This window comes from Pseudorca crassidens, chromosome 11, assembly GCF_039906515.1.
Source record: "Pseudorca crassidens isolate mPseCra1 chromosome 11, mPseCra1.hap1, whole genome shotgun sequence".
Lineage (NCBI taxonomy): Eukaryota > Metazoa > Chordata > Mammalia > Artiodactyla > Delphinidae > Pseudorca > Pseudorca crassidens.
In genome coordinates, this window is record NC_090306.1 from 17,936,312 (window position 1) to 17,961,512 (window position 25,201).

The 25,201-nt window shown below is 33.5% G+C and overlaps 1 protein-coding gene across 1 annotated transcript in view; it reads left to right on the forward strand.

The window, feature by feature from the left end:
* The window catches only part of ETNK1 (ethanolamine kinase 1), a 68,545-nt gene that overhangs the window by 19,531 nt on the left and 23,813 nt on the right, over window positions 1-25,201 (forward strand). The window contains exons 2-4 of the mRNA XM_067695912.1: window positions 3,966-4,225; window positions 13,500-13,640; window positions 18,051-18,193. Of these exons, the coding sequence (XP_067552013.1) occupies window positions 3,966-4,225; window positions 13,500-13,640; window positions 18,051-18,193 (544 nt within the window). The remainder of the gene's footprint in view (window positions 1-3,965; window positions 4,226-13,499; window positions 13,641-18,050; window positions 18,194-25,201) is intronic.

Sequence of the window (25,201 nt, forward strand, 5' to 3'; positions counted from 1 at the left end):
GAATGGAAGATTAAAATGAATTGGTACCATTAAATGATTTATCTCTGGTTTTAAGCAGTTTTATTATGAGGTGCCTTGGTGTAGTTTTCTTCATGTTTCTTTGGCTTGGGCTTGTTGAGCTTCTTGGATCTTGAGTTTATAGGTTTTCATCAAATTTGGAAAACTTTTGACTGTCATTTCTTTAAAAATGTTTCTGTTCTCTTTTTCCCTTTCTTTGAGGACTCAAATTTTATATGTAGTCTCTCAGCTAATGGATGCTCTTCTCTCTCTCTCTTTGATAATTCATGTTTCCCTCTGTATTTTGTTTTGCATAGTTTCTATTCCTATGTCTTCAAATTTGCTAAATTGTTTTTTCTACTACCTAACCTAGTGTTAAATCCCATCTAAGTGTGTTTTCCCTTCAGACATCTTGAGAAGTTTAATTTGGGTCTTTTTTATGTCTTCAGTGACTCTGCTTAATTTTTTGTTGTAAGAATACAACACACTTTTTTCTTGGAATACAGTTTTAACACCTGCTAATTCTAACATCTGTGTCAGTTCTGGTTGGTTTCAATTAATTGACCCCCCTCTCACCCCCCATTGTGGGTTGTATTTTTCTGCCCTTTTTGCATGCCTGATAATCTTTTTCTTTTTGGCCGCCTCACCCAGCTTGTGAGATCTTAGTTCCCCGAGCAGGGACTGAAACTGCGCCCTTGGCAATGAGAGCGCAGAGTCCTAACTGCTGGACCGCCAGGGATTTCCCCATGCCGAATAATCTTTAATTGGATATTAGACATTGTGAATTTTACCTTGTTAGGCACTCGATAGTTTTTGTAGTTCTTTGGGAATAGTTTGCATCTTTGGGTCTTGCTTTCAAGGTTTGCTAGGTGGTACCAGTGCAGCAGCATACAGTCTAGGGTTAATCTATAACATAGATGTTGTCTTAATTATTAACTTTTATGATCTCATCATGAATTATTTTTCTGTCTTGTGTTCAAATTTAAATATGTAGTTATCTACATATTTGATAAGAGCTTAGTTTGTGTCAGGAACTGTTGTGCTTTTGTGTATATTAAGTCATTCTCATAAAAACCTATAAAGCAGATTCTAATGTGCTGATATTAAACATGAGATGAATGAAGCACATACAGGTAAGTGACTTGCCTAAAGTCACTCAGCTTACAGATGACACAGCTAGAATTTATAGTCAAGCAGTGTTGCTCTGTAGCTCATCCTCTGAACTGGTATTATCTTAAATACTTGACAAACAGTGCAGGATAAACCATGTGAAAAGGAGCTCCATGAGATTTGTAGTAGTTTTGTCCCCCCTCCATTGAGGTGGAATTTTATATTTCTAGTATATATCTAGTATAGTACACATACCTAGCATATGCCTAGTATGTTTTTAAATGTGTGTTTCAGAAGGCTGAAGCACCTTAAATTAATTGTTGGTTTATATATGAGGTGGGAACCATCCAAGAGCAAAAAGCACTGTCCATACATCTTTAAAGTCAGAAATCTCCATCAAGAGATCATTAGGATAAGCCGAACAAATTGGGTTTATTACTCCTTCCTTAAGGAAGACTTATTCCATGGGGAATGGTGGGGCTCTCAGTATGTGGGTGTTAGAAAGGACTTCGTATAAGATTTGAATTTGGTGATTTGGGAGAGGGTTCAAGGAAGCAAGGCTTTCCTCTGGATTTGGGTGTTGTCAGGAAGGAAGTGGGGCAAGTCTACGACTGTGTGGGTAATTTATCTTACCTAGAGGACTGGAGGAATGAAGCAGGACCAAAGCTGTTCCTGGAAAAGGAACGGCAGTCCCTCACATTAGCCAGAATAGGGGAGTGCTTGGTCATTTTTGTGGTTTGGAAAAAATGCATAATTTTGTCTTTGTTCAGACATGATTACAGAGTGACTTTGTTTTTGTCTTGATGCATTATGGTCACAGAGTGGCCTCATCTGATATTGATGTTCTATGAAATTGCTTATGTTCAGCAGAATCTCCAGGCCTTGCTGTACGTGCCATGTCAGTTCCTAGCCCCTTTCGTTTTTCTCACTATTTTAATTTTTTCACATGTAAACTAGATTGATTACGGGAAAAAAAAAAGAAGTGAGAAAACATATATAAGCCAAACGAGAAAAGTTTAAACTACTTAGAAATAAGAAAACAGGAGACAAGATTTAAACTACCTAATATTTTATTGGATATCTCTGCAGACATTTTTATCCTTATTTATACATAAACTACTTTTGTAAATGAAGTTATTCATATATTTATTTTTTTGCTCCAGGGGTTTATTGTGACTATCATTTCATTGCAAATATGTGGCTGTTTTGTGCAACAGAGTATGTTAGGGTTAGTGTCATTGGAGTTGTGACTCTATGTTATACTTATAAATGTCTATATAGTATTCAATAATCTTATCCCGTAATGTTATCCATTTCTAGCCTTTTTAAGTGCATATGTCTTTGTATGTACATTTCTGCATGTACACATAAATGTACAATATAGCGTGCACAATTAAAGAAATTTATTATTATAGGCAAGAGTGAAAGAATGAATTTGTTATAAGCTAGATCAAGAAGACAAGCTAGTGTTTAAGTATTAAGTCCTTACTATTTGTTAGGAGGATGTAGAAAACATAGATTTCACTCCTGGCTTTTGAGGAGTGTAGAATGTCTTTCATTACAAGCATTTCAGAATGTTAGCTTCTCAAACTTCATTACAATAATTGAAATACTTCATCTCTACATGACATGTGGAGGAGTTACAGAATAATATGTGTGAGTTGTTATGGCATTTTAATAGGAAACAACATGCTTTCAACATAGATTTTAATAAAATGATGGAATTTAGTTTAAGGACATATGCTTCTTGTCAGTGTCTCCCTACATACCATCTTTTTGAAATCTACGTGGAAAGCAAAGTTTGTATGTCTCTGCATACCCAAAAAACATAGATATTCAAAGGTGAATAAGGATACATAAATATTTTCTTTCAAATTTCAGCTTAAGATCTAAAGCCTTTTCAGATGTCATTTATCATTACAACAATCTTATCAAAACAGAAACGTTTACCTTCTTTCTCAGGCATTAGTTTAATGTGTATACATTTGAAACTTATTCTTTGTCCATTATTCCTGTTCTTTCCCAGTTGTCTTTGGAAAAATGTCCTTAATGCTTACTTTCACTTTTACCTTTTATCCCTTTATTCCACTGAGAGCCTCCAAAAGCTCTGAGTTATAATTGGGTAAATAGAAAATTAGTTTTAGTGTCAAAGTAGTGTAGAGGAAAATGAAAGCTACAATTTTGAATAGACTTAGAGAACTAATATTGCTAATCATCTGTTTACTTTTTAATATACCATTGTACTCAAATCTAAAAAGGACTTTAAGTACTTAAGACTCTTGAAGAGTCCTCAAACTCCCTTTTAGAAAATACCTGAGAAATCTCTATCTTCCTCTAATTAAGGTTGTGCTTCTTTTTTTTTTTTTTAGCTGTAGCATTCAAGTTTAAATTATTATAACCCGAATACTTAAAACAATTTTTTATACATATTATGTTAAGTAATCTTTGGAAATAACATTTAAAGTTGAGTTTTTTATAAATTAGAGATTTACCATAATATAAATTATGGTATATTATATTTGTATATTTAAACTTATGAACATTATTAAAGACTTTTTTATATCATATACTATGCTAGCAAGAGAGCCACTTTCCCTGTCTTCAGAGACTTTCCAATCTATTTAGATATAGGAGAGAGAACGTGTTTGTTGTACAACACAACATAGTAAACAGTGGTATTCTGTTTTGTTTAAATCTACAATTAAAATTATAGACATGTTAGGCAAAATTGTATTCAAAAGTTATATTAAGTAGATATTTTCTTTCAATTAGTATTTAATGATTTTCAAGTTATCTCCTATTCCTTCATTAAAAGTAAATAATTGTTTTTCCCCCATTTTTTCTTTTTTTTTGGGCAGCTTTTCACAGATGGAATCACAAACAAACTTATTGGCTGTTACGTGGGTAATACAATGGAGGATGTAGTCCTGGTGCGAATTTATGGCAATAAGACTGAGTTGTTAGTTGATCGAGATGAGGAAGTGAAGAGTTTCCGAGTGTTGCAGGCTCACGGCTGTGCACCACAACTCTACTGTACCTTCAATAATGGACTGTGCTATGAATTTATACAGGGAGAAGCATTGGATCCAAAGCATGTCTGCAACCCTGCCATTTTCAGGTACATTTCTTTTCCTAAATAATTTGTCCTTTTGAAAAATAAGAGTATTAAGTGCACTAAGGAAATGTTTTTTAAAACTGCCTTTTCTTTCTTTAGGCAACTATTTGGTTAATTTAGAAACTTTCTTTTGTTCGGGTTTTGTTTTATTTTTGCTAAAGAAAAAACATTCCTTTTTTCTGAATTCTCATAGTTAACTCTTTGCAAAAGAAAGGACTGCGAGAGGTTTTGGATTAGCCTTTCGCAGAAGGTCAAGGCTTCTCAATTTTTTAAAGTAGTGCTTGAATCAAAGCATTACACATTTCTTATTACTAAGTTTCGTTACTCAGCTGCTCATAGCTTCAGAGTTCTTGCTTACTATGAGTCTTAATTCTGTTAACACGCCTTTGTTACTTTTTAAACTTAAAAATTATTTAATTCAAAGTATTATGTTTTCTATAAGAATAATGCCTTGCATATGCTTGATCATTTTTCTAAAATTGCTAAAATTTTCTTTTGGGCTTGATTTGAAAACAGCAAGTTCATTGATAGTTTAAATCAAAAGTGCTCAAACATTTCGGTCTCAGGACCCTTTTACAACTCTTAAAAGGTTATTGAGGACCCAAAGAGCTTTTGTTTATGTGAATTATATTTATCAGCGTTTACTATGTTAGAAATTAGAACACAAAGTTTTTAGAATGAAAGATTATCAAGTGCATGTCCTTTTAGCTGTCGGTCAACATGATGATATCATCACACCACTTCACGTAGCTTCTCAAAACTGTACTGTACACTTGTTAGAAAATGAGAGTGAAAAAGGTAAATAATACTTTATGAAAATAGTTTTAACCTCACAAACTTCCTGAAAGGGTCTTGAGCCATAGATCAAAGTTCACAGTATTCTCTTGCTTTGGCTTCTTCAGACATAGCTACTTGCCTATATTATGATTATAATAAAGAGTATCTACTTTGAATATAAAAGGCATTGGAATGTATTTATGTTTAATGTAGTCTAGGGGAGGAAAAATGATTCAGTCAGCTGCTCTACTAGTAATTTACAGTCTGTGACAGACAATAACCTTGGGGAAAAAATAAGGTAAATAGTATACACAGAGGAACAGAAAAGGTTTTCAAAAAAAGTACAAATAATTTACTGTGGTATAGTTGGGAAATTAGGCAGTGTTTAACTGAGGTAACATTTGAATTGGATTTTAAAGGATGAGGCAGAGCATGGAGGAGTCTGAGGGAGATGATAGGTAAAGACGAATAGCATCAAGCTAATGCTTAACTAGTAATTCAACTTATGGAAGTTTATCATGATCTTTTTAATTTGAACTTTTGTGTAGCAATCAAGTATTGCAGAGACCTTCAAAATTTTTTTTAATTCAAATTAAGGTGTTTAGGAATTTTCTTATCAAGTATTTCTCTAAAACTTGCCTCTTGCTGGAAATACTGGCTGAAGTATAATTAAAGCCACTCAGCAACAGACATAATGGGAGAAATGCAATTTAAAATGAGTTATTGCTCACTTATCAAGAAGCATAACTAAAAAACACCAGCTTCCAGTGCTGAGGGTATTGTAGTGGAACTGATACACTGCGAGTTGCAAGTAAAATTGGTAATGTTGTCTTTCGGAAATTAATAGGACATTATATAGTAAGTCATAAAAGAAAGTCATATGCTTGATTGTGTCATAACAACTCATATTGTCTGAAACATACAAGATGTCTGATGCAGGACTAAGAGGAAAAATATCAGCTTACTAGTTGAACTGTGGCTGCAATAAGGAAATAATTTGCTTATGTGAAAACTCAAAGGGAGTTTGTAAAAAAGAAAAAAATTCTGTTGGGATGGTAGGATTAGGGATTTTTTTTTTCCAGTTTCAAAAAAATGCCTGTTATTATAATTTTTAAAAAGCTTCCAAGAGAGGAGCAATTAGTGAGTATTAGTGGGTGTTTGAGGAGATTCTCTGCAGCCTTGAGATTTTCAAACATTTGGCTTTATTGAGTATAGAATTTAAAGTAGCATTTGCCTTGATGTTAGTGCAGTAAAACCTTATCTTACTGAGACTAGGTAGAAGGACCAATCTATGATAGTGAAAATCAGAAATCTTAGTTTTTTATTACCTAGTTTTTTCTCTGTTGTACATAAAATTTACTAATAGAAAACAATTGAATTGCTCTAATACAGTTCTTTTTAAGAACTGTATTCTTTCTTATGACCATTTAATTAATTTAGTTAACATTTTTTATTTTTAATTGTGATAAAATACACATAACAAAATTTCCCATCTTAATCATTTTTTAAGTATACAGTTCCATAGTGTTAAGTACATTCACATTGCTGTGCAGCCAGTCTCCACAGTTCTTTTCGTCTTGCAAAACTAAAATTTTATATCCATTGAACAACAACTTCCCATTCTCCCCTACCCCCAGCCTTGGCAACGATCTTACTTTCTGTCTGCATGAATTTGACTGCTCTAGGTACCTTATGTAAGTGGAATCATACCTTTTTGTCTTTTTGTGACTGGCTTATTTCACTTAGCATAATGTCTTCAGGGTTCATCCACGTTGTAGCGTGTCAGAATTTCCTTCCTTTTTAAGGCTGAGTAATATTCCATTTTATATGTAGGCCATGTTTTGTTTACTCATTAATCCATGGATGGACATTTGGGTCACTTCTGTTGATACTTTTTCACTGTTGTGAATAATACTGTTATGAACATGGGTGTGCAAATATCTTTTTGAGACCCTGTTTTCAATTCCTTTGGGTATATAATCAGAAGTGGAATTGCTGGATCATATGGTCATTCTATTTTTAATATTTTTAGGAACTGCCTTACTGTTTCCCATAGTGGCTGCACCAATTTACATTCCCACCAACAGTGCACAAGGGTTCCAGTTTCTCCAAGTCCTTGCCAACACTTATTATTTTGTTTTTTTGATAGTAGCCATCCTAATTGCAAGGAGGTGGTATCTCATTGTGGTTTTGATTTCTATTTCCCTAATGATTAGTCACGTTTAGCGTCTTTTCTTATGCTTCTCGGCCATTTGTGTATCTTCTTGGGGGAAATGTCATTTCAAGTCCTCTTCCAATTTTCTAATGGGACTTTTTTTTTGTTGTCTAGATGTAAGAGTACTTTATGTATTCTGGATATTAACTCCTTATCACATATATGACTTCAAACACTTAATTCCATGGGTTGCCTTTTCACTCTGTTGATTTTGTCCGTTGATGCACAGTTCTAAATTTTGATGTATGTAGTCCAGTTTATCTGTTTTTACTTTTATTGTCTGTGCTATTGGTGTCATATCCAAGAAATTGTTACCAAGTTCTGTGTCATGAAGCTTTTCTCCTATGTTTTCTTCTAAGGGTTTTATAGTTTTTTTAGCTCTTACATTTAGATTTTTGATCCACTTTGAGTTAATTTTTATGTATGATTTAAGGAAAGGATTAAGGAACGTCTTTCTTTTACGTGGATATCCTGTTTTTCCAGCACCAGCTGTGGAAAAGACTGTCCTTTGCCATTGAATGGTTTTGGCATCCTTATTGAAAATCATTTGATCATAAATTGGAGGGTTTATTTTGGAGCTGTCTATTCCATTTGTCTGTATGTCTGAGGCTATGCAAGTGCTGCTCTGTTTTGATAACTGTAGCTTTGTAATAAGTTTTGAAATCAGGAAGTGTGAGACTTCCAACTTTATTCTTCTTTCTCCAGCTTGTTTTAGCTATCTGGGGTTCCTTAAAATTACATTTGAATTTTAGGGTGGATTTTTTTCTGTTTACGCAAAAAATGCTGTTGGGATTTTGATAGGGATTGTATTGAATTTAAAGATCACTTTGGGTAGTATTGACATCTTAGCAATGTTAAGTCTTCCAGTCCACAAACATGGAATGTCTTTCCATTTATTTCTGTATTTAATTTTTTTCAGGAACATTTTGTAGTTTTAAGTATAGAAATCTTTTACCTCATTGGTTAACTTTATTCCTAAGTATTTTATTCTTTTTGTTGCTATTGTAAATGGAATTGTTTTCTTAATTTCCTTTTTGGATTGTTCATCAATAATGTAGAACTGCAATGTATTTTATGTGTTGATTTTGTGTTCTGCAACTTTGGTGAATTCATTTACTAGTAAAAACCATAAATTTTCCTAACAAAGCCATCCTTCACAAATTGCGTGTTTTGTTCAACACCAATTTATCAAAAATTTTAGATGAGTATGGAACTTGTAAGTAGGACTTATTTAATTTTAAAAATCTCTTAGCAAAGCCTAGTTTTTAAGTATGTAGCTGCTATGCTTGCAGTTGAACTATACTTGTTATTTCCACGAGGATATTTGTATAATAGATTTTCTTCCTTTCCTTGTTAATTTTGCTACAGAAAAGATACACTGGTAGTTCTGAGACCTGTAGAAATTGACTTGAATCCTAGATTTTGCAAAAAAGGCTTATTATACAAGATGTCTTGTTAAAGGACAGGCAGTATTTCAAATGGATGGTCATTTTGTTTTTCTGTAGCTAGGCATTAATTTTGGCACAGTTCTTATTATATGAGATTTTTAAAAATCCAGGATAAATTTTAATCCACCAGAGAAAAACTCTAATAGTGGTAGAATCCTATGGTAAGTTTCTAAATGTATCCTGAGTCTGTTGCCAAGATGATGATTCTTATTCATCAGATATCTGTTAAGTACCTCCTTTTAGTGCTGAATGCTAGGATAGAAGAATAAGGCATGGTCTTTGCCCCTTGTATGATAACTTAGTGATAGTATTTATCAGTAGTATTGATAAAGCAATGTCAACTATACTATTATTATTTGCTGCTATTTTTTTTAATTACATAGGAAAATGTTACAAAACATTTTAAACACTCTTCTGAATATATTTTTACCTATTATGTAAGCATGATGTTATCATTTAACATTAACTTTGTCCCTTATATAATCGAATTCTATTTTAACAGTGCACCTGTAGGTAGGGTAAATATCTATAGTTTACTTTAGAAGATATTAATCATTAGCTCTTAAGTTTCGGTATAGTTTTTTTGCAAATATTAATTTTGCTATTGTATGGTGGTTGTTAATAATTTAGTTTGTTTTCCATTTGAGTAGGTTTATATCACATTATGCAGAAATGTTTTTAAAATTGCATATAAAATAATTTTTATAATTTCACTTGTAATTTCAGAAATTTGTTCAAAGGAGAATATATTTGATAATTTTTGATAAAAATCAAATTTGGAAAATTTGCCTTTCACTCCATAGTTTATATATATTTAACATTTCTATTAAACCTAGTAGGAAATTGGTATGAAATGGGAAGTTAGTCTACAGGATCTTTGTATATGAATATGAATGTGAAATTCCTGTTGTCATTATTGAACTTAAATCTCCAAATTGAGTAAATGTTTATGTAAATTTTTTTCTGGTATTCAGGGGCATATCACGTCAGATTTGAAGGAGAGCTTTAAGATTACGCCAGTAATTTGATTTTCCTTGTAAGAAATCTGAGACTCAGAGAAATGAAATGATTTGCTTAAGTTTAGACTTAAAATACAAGGGAAAAGTCAGAAGAAAACCCAACTAATTCTGTGCAGTGTTACTGCAGTATATTATAGTGGAAAGGCCTTGGCCTTTGCATCATATGATCAGTTCAAATCCTGGCTCAGCTCCACTTAGCCACCTTTCTGCCAAAAGAGTCAAGACAATCAAAATTAGTAGGTGCTTTTTCTTGTAGCAGCTATTCATGTTCAACAGATTCCATTAACGTGTAAGAACCCCTTGGAGTTGTGGCCATTTTGAAGTATTTACCTTAGAATTGTCATTCCAGTCACTCCTAGCTAAATAACTTATATTTGGACAACTTCTGAGACTACATTTTGTGTTTTGCAAATCAGGGTCTCATACAAACTCTGGGGTAAAACTATAAAAAATAGGCATTATTATTTATTTTTAAAACAGCAAATAAAATTTTCTGGTATTAAATACCTGTTCTAATATGTGACCCTTCTTCTGAATCACTGGTCTCATTTGTTGAGTAAACATTTCTAGGTCATAATGTTCTGTTGATATAGATTGCCCCTTGAGTTTTATGTAACATGGATTACCTTTCTTCAGGCCTTTTGTTCCAATTCCCCTCCTTAAAGTTTTAAAACCAGGTTTTAGTGACTTCAAATAGATATGTGTCACACACACATACACATCTATGTATGTATATGTGTGTTTGCATGTATATATGTGTATATTTGTACTCTCCTTTGTTTTGATTTTATTATCACTTTTATTATCATGAAGGTTCCTGATGCTTAAAGTACTACATGTTCATTTGGGCCTAGCTTTTTATGCAAATACTGTATGAGAGGTTGATATGAAAATAGATTTTTTTCCTATATTCTTGTAGAGTATATGGTCTTGGGGAAGATCATTTAAGCAATAATTATTTAATTTATATAAAAATGTTTATTTGGTAATTTCAGAGGTATGGACCAAAACACACATACCTAAAAAGATCACAGATTTTAATATTTTGGTAATGCATTAGGATTCTTTTTTTCCCCCCAAAATAAGATTTATTCTTCACATGGTTGCATACTCAATTATATTTTATTCTCAAATCCGCCAAATTTTCCATTTTAGAAAAGAATGCAGTGCCTTAAAGGTGAAAGATATTCTCAGATATATCTATGTCTCTCCTTTCACATAACTTCAGCATCCATAGAATCCTAACTTAATCATCAAAATAAAGGCCGAAAGCAAATTTTACTCAATTACAGTGAAACCTCATCATACTTATTTTCCATGGTAGAAAACAAGGAGAAAATATTGAATGCATCAGACACTACACTTGGCAGCAGTTTTAGGCTGAGGAGCTTGCTGAATGTGATCTACATGTAAACTTTAAGCTTCAGAATAACAATATAAGCAGGTTTCTCTTTAAAAATTTAGGTGGGTTAAAGAACAGCATTACAAATATTTTATTACTTATTTTAAATTCAGTAATAAAATCCAGTGGTACTCTGAAGACAAGAGAAACTCACCAATTTCTGTACCTGGGTACATGAGAGAATCAGTAGGGTAACAGCTAATTCAGTTACAGCTTTGGGTATCAAAGATTTGCAAGGGCTATGTCCTATAGACCTCTTTTCGTTGCATCAAGTACCGTCAGACCAATAGCAATTTTCTGCTCCTAATAGGCATTGAGCATTTTCCCCTACTGTGAAATATTTTTTAGATCATCAAACATCAAATGAGATGTGGTCAGCTGAATTACAGTCATCCAAACTGAAAGATGAAGAATATTAGTCAATCTATTGGTTCTTTAATGCTGTGTCCTTTCAAACAAAACATCAAATATTTCTTGTAGTAGAACTGAAACTCACTTGCAGTAATGCCTAAACACTTCTGAGATGCATTAGGACTTATTGAGAATAATAATTTGAAAATTCAGACTGACTCAAAGAAGGAGGAATTTGTCGATTCATATATCTGAGAATACTAAGTTCAAGCATGGGTGGATCCAGGGGCTCTAATAGTGCCATTAGGAATATCACTGTCTGTTTTGTTGTGTTACCTTTTTTATTCTGGCAGACTTTTCTAAGGAGTGACAATTATGATTCTTAGCAGTTACAGGTTTATCTAATCAATTTGCAGTGTGGGGAGTGTGTCCCTCCTTTTCTGATCGCCTCAACCAAAGTCAGTAGCTTCAACCAAAGTCTTGGAATCAAACCTTTTTGGCCTAGCTTGGGTAATATGCCCTGAACCGATCACTCTGGCCTGAAGGATGGAATGCTCTGGGCAAGTCTGTGTCATCTCTTTGCTCCTAAAGTTAATGGTGCCGGTGGGATAGGGAGTTAGGATTGAGATGAGCTCTGACTGAACCAAAAGTGAACTAAAAGTGAGGGGGATGGAAGTTTCTCCAAAGGAAAGTCAGGACTCTTATTAAATAATAAAACTAGATAGATGAGAATATTCACTGTAGTATAAAAATACAATAAAAGTGTGTTATTTAATCACAGATTGGTGAAGGATTACTACAATGCTAGATTCCCTGTGTACTTAGTTAAATGGTTTTTGTGTATTAGTCATCTGGGAAGCTTTTAAAATATCTTGACGCCCTGGCTGCACCCCAAACCAATTAATTTCTCGGGGTAATACCCAGGCCTCTGTATTATTTTCTTTCTTTCTTTCTTTTTTTTTAAGTTTCCAAAGATTGATTTTAGTACATAGCCAAGCTAATGTTTGTTCAGAGACCTTGTTAACACAGTTATAGGAATTAACTCACTGAACCTATTTATCTGCCCGCTTACCTTTTTACTTTAGTCCCTTTTGCCCTTTAACCTCAGTGACTTCAGAAGCAGAATTGGAGCATTATATTAGTGCCTCTCAAATTATACAGTGAATTAGGATCACCTGGAAATCTTGTTTAAAATGCAGTGCTGGGGCCTACCCATAGAGATTATCCGAGGTGGAACCTTAGAAATTCCTAAGTGGTGCTATGTTGTAGGTCCTAGGACTGTACTTTGAGGAACGTTACATTAGATTGTTAGCATCTTGAAAATTTGCCAGTTTGAAGTTCTTTTATTTGTAGATTATTAAGTCATGTTTCTACCTACTATTCTATGGACTATGTGGTAATTTAGTTCTTATTTCTATTTGGTATGCTTATTCCTCCATTAGCATTTGCTGTACTAGGTTCTGCAGATACAAAGATGGTGTGGACACAAATATACTACACAGCTTCAAACTATTTTGTTGTTATATCAGTATTGATTCTGACATCATAAAATCCTAACGTTTATTCAGAGTATTGTTAACAACACACAGAAATTAACTCATAAAACCTATTTATCTGCGCATTTACCTTTTTACTTTAGCCCCTTTTGCCCTTTAACTTCAGTGACTTCAAAAGCTCAAAATTAAAATGACTCAGTGTAATTTAAATGCATCAGTGATTAATATCTAATACGTGCCTTGAAATCATTTATAGTCGTGTATTGTTCTGCTGGTCACAAACATTGTATATTCAAAATAGGCTGCCTATATCCAGACACTCAGTCCCTTTTGGACACAATATTTAATTACTGTATTAATTTTAGGTGTTTTTCCTACTTATGCTTTAAACATTTGTTTGCCTCTCCTTGTGAGAGTTGACTTGCCATATTATTTTGAATCTTGTATATGGTAAAGATAAATCATGTTATAAGATAAAGGCACCCTAGTTATTTTAGTTTACCTATGAGTAGATATGAACTGTATGGTTCTTAACACTTTCTTTTTTATGCTGTTTTGTTTTTAAACAGGCTTATAGCACGTCAGCTTGCTAAAATCCATGCTATTCATGCACACAATGGCTGGATTCCCAAATCTAACCTATGGCTAAAGATGGGAAAATATTTCTCTCTCATTCCCACAGGATTTGCAGATGAAGATATTAATAAAAGGTAAAATTACTTTTACATTTTAAATTATGTTTTACATTGCTTTGCTCATATATTGGGTTTCAAAGATAACTGTAAGGTTTTTGTGTATAAAATCTGGTTTGGTTTATCTCTTTGCATTTAAGTAAAATAAGCATTAATTCATTTGACTCTCAAAAGGCACTACAGAAATTTCCTTCCCTTCCTACAGCTGACTCAAAAAAAAAAGAAGAAAAATAATCAACCCCTATAAAAGTGGGGAAGTGGTGAGCCAAGAAACAAATATGGAGTGTTTATTTGGCAGTAAACATAATATAAAGATTACTATGAATGGGTACATTTTTCGTAGTGTGAGTTGACAATAGAGACCTTTTAAAAAAAATTCCTTCTGTCCAAAGGAAGGCTGTTCTGAAGGGGCCTAGAGATCTATACTGGGACATACTTGGAGTATGAAAAAGTTTGGGTTTTAGTTTACTGTGACTATTTAAGTCTCATGATGTTGAAAATTAATTTACTGGAGTCTCAGCTTTTGTAGGACTTCAGGTTCAGAGTGACTAAGGTATTTCATTTCCTATATAGAAAAATGTGTAAATCAATATTTAGAATCCAAATAATATAAACATGTTTCTTTTCTTCCAGTTTTATTGAGATATAATTGACATACAGCACTGTGTAAGTTTGTGTACAGCATAATGATTTGACTTATATGCATTATGAAGTGCTTACTACAGTAAGTTTAGTGAACATCCATCATAAATAAACAATTAAAGACATAGAAAAAATTATTTTTCCTTGTGATGAGAACCCTTAGGATTTACTCTCTTAACAACTTTCATATACAACATGCAGCAGGGTTAAGGGGGCTAGTGCTGGCCTTCTGGTGGGCAGAACTGGGTCTGGGGGAGCAGGTTGTGGGACCAGAGGTCCCGGATGTAGTGTCGGCCTGCTGGTGGAAAGGGCCCAGATCCCAGAGGGTCCTGGGCCTAGTGCTGGTCTGCTGCTGGGTGGAGCCAGGTCCCAGTGTTTCTGGCTGCAGGGCCCTGGGGTTCCCCAGAGTTGGTATTAGACCCCCAGTGGGCAAAGTTGGTTCCTGGCACAGCTGGCTTTGGTGTCCAGCATGTCCTGGAAATTGGTGTCAGCTTGCTGGTGGGTGGGGCAAGATCCCTGGATGCTGCCTGAGGGACCCAAGGGGTCCTAAAACTTGGCCTGCTAGGGCGGGCCTGGGTCCTGGTGCCAGTAAGCTAGAGGGAGGGTTCCAGAATGGCACTTACCAGGGCGAGTGTCCTCCTGGTAGAGTGAGCTCCCCAAAATGGCTGCTGCCGGTGTCTCTTAGCCCAGGGTGGGCTCCATTTGCCTCCTGCCTCTCCAGGAGGCTCTTGAAGATCAACGGGTAGGTCTGACTCAGGCTCCTTTCAAATTACTGCTTCTGCCCTGGATGCCAGAGTGTGTGAGATTTTGTATATGCCCTTTAAGCGTGGAGTCTCTGTTTCCCACAGCCCTCTGGTTCTCCTGAAAGTGTGCCCTTAAAAAGCCAAATGTCTTCCCAGTGCAGGAGTCCCCAGGCTAGGGATCCTGCTGTGGGGCTTGTCCTCTCTCCTGTGGAGAACCTCTGCAATTGTAATTATCCTCCCGTTTGTGGGTTGCCCACCCAGGGGTACGGGTCTTGACTGTGCTGCATCTCTGCCCCTTCTACTCGTCTTCTTGTGGCTTCTTCTTTATACCTTTAAAAAATCTTTTGTGCCAGTCTTCTGGTCTTTCTCGTCAAGAGTAAGCAGCTCTGTAAGTAGTTGTCGTTTTGATGGCGCCAGTGGGAGCCGGTGAGCTGAGTCCTCCTCCTCCTCCATCGCAGCCACTCTTGACAGACATGCAGAGCACAGTCCTGCTGGGACCTTCTGAAATATTCGGCGGCACATGCCTCAGAAACCACACCAGACGTGTTTTTCCATAGTGTGATTAATACTAGTGCAAAAATTGGAAATTTTATTTTGTCTTTATACCTAAAGTGTACATGAAGATTTCAGCTTTTGTATTCAGGAAGTCTTTGCTTTAAGAACAACAGAAGTAAGCAGGACCTGTGGATTTTTTTTTTTTCGTTTCTTTTAATTTTTTATAACTCATTAGCGAAAAATAGCTGTATTGTTTTGAGCTTGATTATTTCAAAGATTAGTTTGACTCACTCTGTGTGTGCTTTATTTACAAAGTTTGTCAAACTTTGAATGGATAGGGATGTTATACCCCTTTAACTGGGATAGGCAGACACCTGGAAGTGTGTCAGGTGTATTGGATATTCAGAAAGTGATAACATAAAAACAAAAAAAATTCTCTTTTGAAATAGCTATTTTATTGAAAGATTTTGGGAAAAATCACTTTAGAATAAGTAGATGGCAGTGGTGCAGAGTTGAGAGGCAGTATGGTACTGTATGGATTAAGAGTACAAGACTGGAGCCAGACTGCCTGGGATCAAATCTCAGTTCTGCTGTGTAACCTTGGACAAATTACCTATTTATTCTTCCGTAAAACATAAATAACAAAGGTAGTATATTTACCTTTTAGGGGTTCTGTGAGGATTAATTGAGTTGGTATATACAAATTTCTTAGAACCGTGCTTGGCCATATAAGTGCTAAATAAATGTTAGCTGCTATTTTTAAAATTATTATTAGTCATAGAAGGTTACTTCAAATGCTTGAGGTTAGTGATACTTGGGTAAAGCTGGAGATGCAGTGTGGTAAATAATGAAAGAACCTCCCCCCAACAGAAAATATACAACTAAAACATTAAAAACAGTTAAAATATTAAAAATGTTTCATATTTTCTTCCATTCCTTTTTGTCTGTACATGATTGTAATTATGTTAATAATCCTTTGAATCCTATTATTTCCATTCAACTCAGTACTTTTAAAATAAATTCTTGAATAATTTCACCATTTTAAAAAGCGCATATAAGGATCTCTGTTGGAAGGTATGTGTAGAAGAGAATGCAGGAGTGGGGAGAACAATGAATAGGCAAATTCATTAAAGTAAACTCAGTGATACAGAATTTTTTTGTGTTATAAAATGGAAATGTAAGGGGTAATTTGAGAGACGATATAGAGAAAGAATGAAGAGAACTTATTTTGTAAGCCTGATGGTGCTATTGAAGAATTAGTAGTAGCACCTTATTTTTGTTCCGTTGTATTTTTATCAAATTATTACAAATACAGCACAATAAATAGTACAGAAAAGAGTGTAGGATAAAAAGCCATGATCACTAATCCTTCTTGCCATACCAACACTCATCCTTCCCAGTCTGACTACTGAGGCAGTTCTCTGTAAAGATGAGTATTCTGTGATGTGGTTACCATATGATAGTATCATAATTTTATATGATTAATGATTGTATGATTATCATATAATAATGAGTTGATTTATCAATAGTAGATAATATCTATTGACTATCAAATGTGACTTTAGCTGGTTTATACTACATTCACCCTTCCAAGCTTGAAATAGATGTTTTAGTTCTTTAATGGACTATCTTTGTAACTTTACATAATATACTTAAACTTTTTATTTAACTCTTTGTGTCTTGGTTTCCCCCATCTATAAAATGGACATAAACATAAGACATTTAGAATAGTGGTAGTAATTGTTAGCTGTTAGATATATATATTATTCCCTCACCCCATTTTGTACTGATACATTTTTTACTTTTCTGCCCTGCATTTTAACTGTTGATCTGTTTCTTTTTATTCATGTTTAAGTTCTTTTTAATGGTTTTTCTGTATTCTAATCTTTAGAATAATTGGCTTGCTTTAATTCAGAAGTCTGTGCATTTAAATGGAAAGGACTTATTAAAAATAGATTTTCTTTGGTATGTATAGAAATATCGAATTACTGTGTCATGCACCAGAAAGTAACATAGTGCTGCAGGTCATTTATATTTGAAAAACAAACAAACTCAGAGAAAAAGAGATCAAATCTGTGGTTACCAGAGGTGGGGTATGGGGAAGGGGGAATTGGATGAAAGTAGGCAAAAGGTTCAAACTTATAGTTACAAAATAAATAAGTGCTAGGGATGTAATATAAAACATGATAAATTAACACTGCTGTACGTTATATATGAAAGTTGTTAAGAGAGTAAATCATGAGTTCTCATTACAAGAAAACTATAATTTTTTTCTTTTTCTTTTATTTTGTATCTTTGTGAGATGATGGCTGCTCATTAACCTTATTATAGTAATCATTCCGTGATGTATGTAAGTCAAATTATGCTGTACACCTTAAACTTACACAGTGCTGTGTGTGTCAATTATATCTTAATAAAACTAGAAGGAAAAAAATCAGTTCTATATGACGAAAAGAAAAGAAGATTTTTTTCCTTAATGAAACTTTAAAAAATGTTTCCATTAATATAAACAAGATATAACTCTTTTTTTTTTTTTTTAAACTGAAAGGTTCCTAAGTGATATCCCAAGCTCTCAGATTCTTCAGGAAGAAATGACTTGGATGAAGAAGATTCTTTCTAACCTGGGCTCACCTGTTGTGCTTTGCCATAATGATCTGTTGTGTAAGAATATAATCTACAATGAGAAACAAGGTAGGTGTTTGACTTTAGCAGTGAGTAAGGTTTTTTTCTTCATGTTCTTAACAATCCTTTGATCTTTGTGTCAGTAAATTTAATTCAAACGCAAGGGTTAAAAACATGTGTGCAGTCTTCAACATTTTCTTTTGGTTACAAAGTCATGGTAACTGTGCTAAATTAGGAATGTATATTCTCTTTATAGTTGTATAAAATATGTTTCTTAGAATTGGTTTATTAGAAACAGTTTTTGGTTTCTGTTAGAGTTTTAAATGAAAAATGATAAAATGACTTGGTTTATGAATTTAATTGTAAATATTTGGTAGTTCATGGTTTGAAAATGCACCTGCTTGTAATGGGAGTAATTGAAAAACCAGCTGACATTGTACTATTTTATAAATATAGAAATTTTTTGAGTGTCGGGGGGGACAGCAGTATTAGAAGCAAATATGTCTCTAGGTTTCCTATTACCTGTTTATTATACTGATTTGTTAGATATTTTGATGCTAAGGAGGGAGCCACAGATGGAGGAAATTTTATTTGTAGTTGCTGAAATTTTATCTACTAAAGTAATAATCAAGACAATTTAGTAAATTGTTTTAACATTTTTTGAGATGGTCAGTGAACTTTTTGGTGAAATGTTTTTTGGGATTGTTCCTATCTTGCTGTATTCAAATTCTCTGTGTTTTTATAGTTAAGAAACACTTGGTTGTATTATATTATTGGATAAAGTGGTTTGAGGTTTGGTTGCTAAAGCGGTAGGTGCCCTTCAATACTACATTGGCATTTTTAAAACATAATTTTGGTTGGAAGATTAGTATTAATTCAAAAAGTCTATTTGAAACTTTGAAGCTATTGCATTTTGTAGGAAACCAGTTTTGAACATAGGTATCATAGTTGGAAGATTATTTTGAATTAAAAGTGTGCTGTTGTGAAGATATTGAAGCCAAAGAATTCTGATTAAGTGGTCATATTATGTTAAATTACTATTTATGACCATTCTTATCAGATTGTAAGCTGAGACTGTGCTAATGCAAAAGCTTTTAATATTTGTAACTGACTTTAATTTGAAGAAAACGAACCAAAGAACACTGTCAAGGGTGGTAGACTGAAGCACATATTTTCAAAAACACACTTAAGTACCTTTTATATTTGATATTTTAATTTGGATTAGAGATTCTATTTTTAAAAAATTTTCTGAGCTAACATCTTTATTTTGAATGTCTTGAAGTCTGTGTGGAATCGTTTTTTGAAAACTTCAGGTGTACCCCAAAACATTAAGTACTTGACAGTGTCCTTTAATTTATTATTATCCATTTATTATATATAATTGTCATAGTATATATGTACTACATTGTATACTAGTAACCAAATCTCAATGCCATTTGTGAGACTAGAGTATTAGTTATGCATTAAAGCGATGTATATTAGCTTTTAAGTTCAGTGCAAGATCTAATAAACACATTATTTTATATAACGGAATTTCAAGTGAGGGTCTTCATCTTACATTTGAAGTGGACACTCAGCTTTATTTTTAACTGCAAGTTAATTAAGAGAATCTGTTATTTCCTTTGGAATATCATTTTAACTTTTCATATTTTAATTTTATAAGTTTCTTTTGAATATTCATTTCACTGAACAAACTTGTTTATAATCTAAAACATAAGGGACCAAAAAAATCAGATTACTATGTCTTAGGTAAAAAAATTAATTTTTACTTTTTTATTTAACCAGTTGCCTATCTAAACTACTGATTAGTGATATGAAAAGTTCTCATATTTTCAAATAAAATATTTATGCTTCAGTCTGGCTTTAAGAGTTCAAGGTTGTCATTGTTTACTTTACCGCGAGTTACCTAAATCATACTTTTGTGTCTAATTTTTCTTCCCTACACAGAAGAATAAAACTCGCAGTTCAACAAGTGTAAATATGTTGATACAGGTTTTAGAGTTTGCCCTTCTTTACAGAAGTCTGTTATGTACCATTTGTTTCTTCTTGTCTTTGTGGTTGTGTTTGTGTGTTAGTTGTGGAGATATTCTGTTATTTTTTTCTTACCAGTGGCTTTATACTGTCCGTTAGGAAGGCTACTTTGGACTTTGTGGCATCCATTAAAATCAATTCCTATGTGACTAGTTGATACATAAGCATTAAGAAAACATGGTTGGAATATTGTTCAGGTAAAATCTGAAACTCATGACAATGGCAAGAAGCTTGTTCTTTTTATTATTATCTTACTCTGTTTCAAATTAGGAGCTAATGGTTTTGAAGTAATGTGACTATGACATATTTGTCTTTAGTTATAAGGAGAAGTAACATGCCTCATACTTTATAAAAGGTAAATTATATAAATTTAGTAAGTTTAATAAGCAGAAAATATATATATTTGAGCTGTAGCATAGCATTAGTACTTATAATTGCAATATCAAGGAGGATCATGAAAATTAGAAATGTGCACTGCAAAGTTCTTTACCTGAACTTGTTAATTGATTATAGCATCTAAAAGCCAAGTGTCAAGTCTTTTCAAATTAAAATGGTTTCTACAAAGAATAAATGATTAAGCTATATATTATGTTCACAAATGTGTTTGATTTGTTATCACTTGTTAAATCATTCATGTGATTTGAGGTCAGGACTTCACCATTTTGTATCCACCTATGATACATATAAAAATAACAAGATGAAAGCCACGGGACTAGCCTTTGCATCATCAATCTCAGTATCTCTCTGTAGTGTGTTTCAGACCCTTAATTTCTTGGAAGTACAAATTTTAGTTAAACTTCATGAATTTATATTGGATCATCTTGAAGTCTCTGCATGTACTTTGCAAACGTAGTGTTAGATTTTTTTATATGTTGTAACTAGATTAAAAATCTCTAAGTAACTCTTACAAGCAGATATATTACTCTTAAAAGAGCAATCAAACTCTTAACTCTTAAGTAACTTAAAAGAGAAGTCAAAAAGAATATAGATTTTGGAACCAAGCACACTCGTGTTCAAATCCCTGCTTAATCACATATGGAAGTAGGTGGTATTAGACAATTCATTTTATCTCTTCATTAAGTGTTTATATTTGATCCTTTACTATCTGCACCAGAATCACCTAGGGTACTTGGGAAACATGTAGGTTTCTGGGCTCCATCCAAGACCATCTGAACAAGAATTTCTACTGATGGGCTTAGGACTCTGCATGTTTAGCAGATTTCTAGGAAGTGCTTATACTGCTGATAGTCTAGAACTTTTATTTGCTTTATTTGAAACTTAGGAGATGATATCTACTTCAGATGGTTCCTGGCAAGATTTTAGATGATGCATGTAGTATAAATAAGCACCAGACTAGGTGCTTAGCAGCTCTCAGTTGCAGTTATTATACCGTGATAGGAGTTGGCAAACGTTTTCTGTAAGGGGCTATGTAGTACATACTTTAGACTTTTCGTCCCATGTTATAGTCTCTGTTTCCACTATTCAGATCTGTGTTGTGGCACAAACACAGCCATATACTGTTCATATAATTCATGAACAAATATGTGTGGCTGTGTTCCAATGAAACTTTGTTTACAGAAACAGGCACTGAGGTGGATTTGACTTGAGAACACATTGTTTGCCAACCCCTGTATTATGTTTATAGGAGATGCATTATACAAAATGTATCTGATTCTGAAAAAGTGAAAATGGTTACTATCAGTATAAGCCAGAAGGATTTATGGCTCATTGGTATGCGGTGACAATTCAGATTATCTTTAAGTGCAATTTACAGATTCTATCTTAACTATAACTTGAGTGACTAAAGTTTAAAAATGTATATATGTATATGTATATATACGTACTCATATATACACACACACAAGACTGTGAGCACCCTGCAGTTTATAGGCATTTTCACCTGCGAATGTTACAGAACTGGTAGGCATCACAGAAGAAATACTGCTTCTACTTGTTTTCATCATGTCAGTTGACAGGACTCAGGAATATGGGAGAAGAGTAAGCTTCCTTTCTGAAGTTGATGGTAGCTGTCAAGATTTTTGAAAAGTTAGTCAGTGCCAGGAATTAGGTGGTTGGTAAGACAGCAGCCCATTCCTTGGCTTCAGTGAAATGACATCTTAAAAAGGTAAGAAAAGTATACTTAATGATATGATGATAGAATTTGTTATATAATAGTAAAACCAAAAGCAGTGGTTCTCGCTCCAGAATTGTAAGATAAGACTTACATCAGTCATCTTTTAAATTAATCAGCAATTAATTAAAAAGAATTTATACTAAGTAGAACAAATTTCAGTATTGCTTATTGACTGACTTCAAATCTAATATTTTAATTTCAACTAATCCTTTAACTGCTGACATGTTAGAAGTAATTGCTAAAGCTTTTGAGTTTGTTGTCTCATGTCTTGATGCTCTGTCAGAATGTTTATTGGTGGCTGTTTTGTTTCTCCTTTTCCCCCATTCATAAAAGCTTCATAAAAAGTTCACTTGAAGACCTAATTGTAACTTAAAATGGCTGCCATTGATTATTTTCTCTGTCAGCAAATGCGAGAAGCTGATTCACAGCTATTTAAGGAAATAAAAAATGAGTGGAAGAAAAAGGAAGCTTTTCTGGGAATTACAGAGTAAGCCAGGTTTTTCTTTAGAGTTTTAAATAAAACAATATAAATAGAAAATGGGTGAGTCACCATTCTTAGTCACTTGATTGACTCTAAATCTTATCCACTTTATTGTTATTCATGAAAAGACATTGATATGGTTGTTATTTTATTGATATTTAAACAAGTTTTTTGTTTTATTTTAAAATTTAAATTATATTTTTATTTGCTAACCTATATTTTCCAGGGTGGAATTTTTATGAAGGATAATCTTAACCTTGTTTTAACTTGTAGTCTGGATCACTATTTAGTATAAAATAAAATAACCCTAAATCAGGTAATAAAAAACTTTAAATGGACTGTAAAAACCTGAACTATCAAGGAAGAGCTACCTTAAATAGTTACTAGTTCAGTGTTTTTTCTTTACTCATACATTCATTCCCACTGTATGTTCAGTCATATACTGGAATAAGAATGTCAGAAATGCCATATTTTGTTCCTCAATATTTCATGCTATCCCCCGCTTCCATTTAAATATGTGTTATCATTGTGTCTGAGCATTTTCTGCAAAACTTCCATTTATTTCACTAGCATTTGAATACTTCCTGTGTGCTAGGATTTGCTCTGTGGATTGCATAAGGAAAAGTGGAAGGGACCTACCTACTGCCTCTCCAGGAAGCCATGTGCCATGTAGTGGACGAGTCAGTCACAATACAGAAGTTTACATTCAGAATGATGAGTGCTGTGTGGTGAAGGTGTACACGTCCAGGGTAAAGTTACTGGACGCTAGAGTAAGGGATGAAGCGAAAGTTTCCCAGAACAGAATACTTCCTTTTTCTGTGTATTAGAGAGCATTTTGCCAACATTAGTGTAATCATGGTTACTTTTTCTCTCCGTTCTCTTTCTGCCTTACATAACACTGTAGAGCAAGTAGAGTGAGTTGGAAGCATTTTCAGGTTCTCATATTGGTTATTTTGCTTTTCATCTTTATCCATTTCTCTGTAACAACAATAAATAAAAGGAGTCCAAATGAATGTATCATGTGAATTATATAGCCTTAGTTAATAAGCTAATTTTTTTGGTTTTAAAGTACTTTAAATATTATTTAAACTGTACTGAAATTTGAACAATTTAACTCAGTAGAGTGTGGATTTCATTACTGCGAAGATACGTAAGAAACGAAAAAAGAAAAATGTAGCATTTGAACATTCAGATTATAGTTTTATTCAGTAATCTTATGCTTTACCCACTGTGTGCTAATTATATACAGATAAAATATAGTCTTAGCTCTTAAAGCAATGCTTTACTTTTTAGAGGTCAAGGATCCCTTGAGAATCTGGAAAATTGAGAATCCCCTCAGAATCTGCCTATATAAAATTTTGTGTAAAATTTTCGGGAGTATTCTCATTTTCTTTCCACCCTTGAATCCCCAATTAAAAATTCATATCTTAAAGAATTAACAAGATAGTCATGCCATATGAGCTATTAATTATTATAGTGATGTGGATGTTCCTCTAAATACTTGGAAAATTTAGAATTCAGAAGTTAAATTTGTAGAAGAAAAAAGTTCAGTGCATTTTTTTGGTAGGAAAGCATTTTCCAGTAATTTGATTTTTCTGGCACCCGAAATAAGGGAAGCAGGCCTCTTTAATTTTACTTTGTTGCAGAAGATTAAATTTAAGGTTGAGTTCCACTTTGTTTGCAGTTGTTTGAAAAGAATAGTTAATGCAGATTAAAAAAATTTTTTTTTCCTTTTAAGCTTTGTGTCTTGTAAAATGTGAGTTTGCCAAATTTTCTTCATCTGCTACAGATTAGGTATGCCATTGTTGCTGCCATGTGGCGGCGCACCCGTGCTTCTTAAACGCACTGACTGGAGGTTTATCGCATCACTTGTTCACATGCACGGAGCCTGGTAACAGCCTCATCTGTATCTTGTTAGCTTCATTTTCTTATTTTTAAAATTTCATTATTTATAAACTCAACATAGCATTTAAAAATAAAGGCTAGTTTTAATGAATTAATGCTACTACAAAAAGTCATTGCTAAAATTTTCATACTGAAACAGATTTTAACTTTTGTTAAAATGACCTATGCTTTATTTAAATTGTATTTATAAGCAGGCATGTTTTACCTGCCATTTAATTTATGTTTGCCAAATTCTAAATATAATTTTGAAAATTGAAATTGAAGCTTTTGTTTATGTGGCAAAAGTAAGCTTCAGGACTGGGCTGTGTATTTTTATTGGCATGTAACAGTTAATATGAGCTCTACAAGAATTTGTGTTTAAAAGAGCTAAAGCAATCAACAGCTGCAATTTAAAACATTGTTTATTAAAACTATTTGGTTGGCTCAGTAATACAACTTGGTAAATCCTCTGGAATCCTGATTTCTTGAAGGCTGGGTGGTTAGGTATTTCTCAAATCGTGTTTAGCCTCTTATTCATCTTAATCTT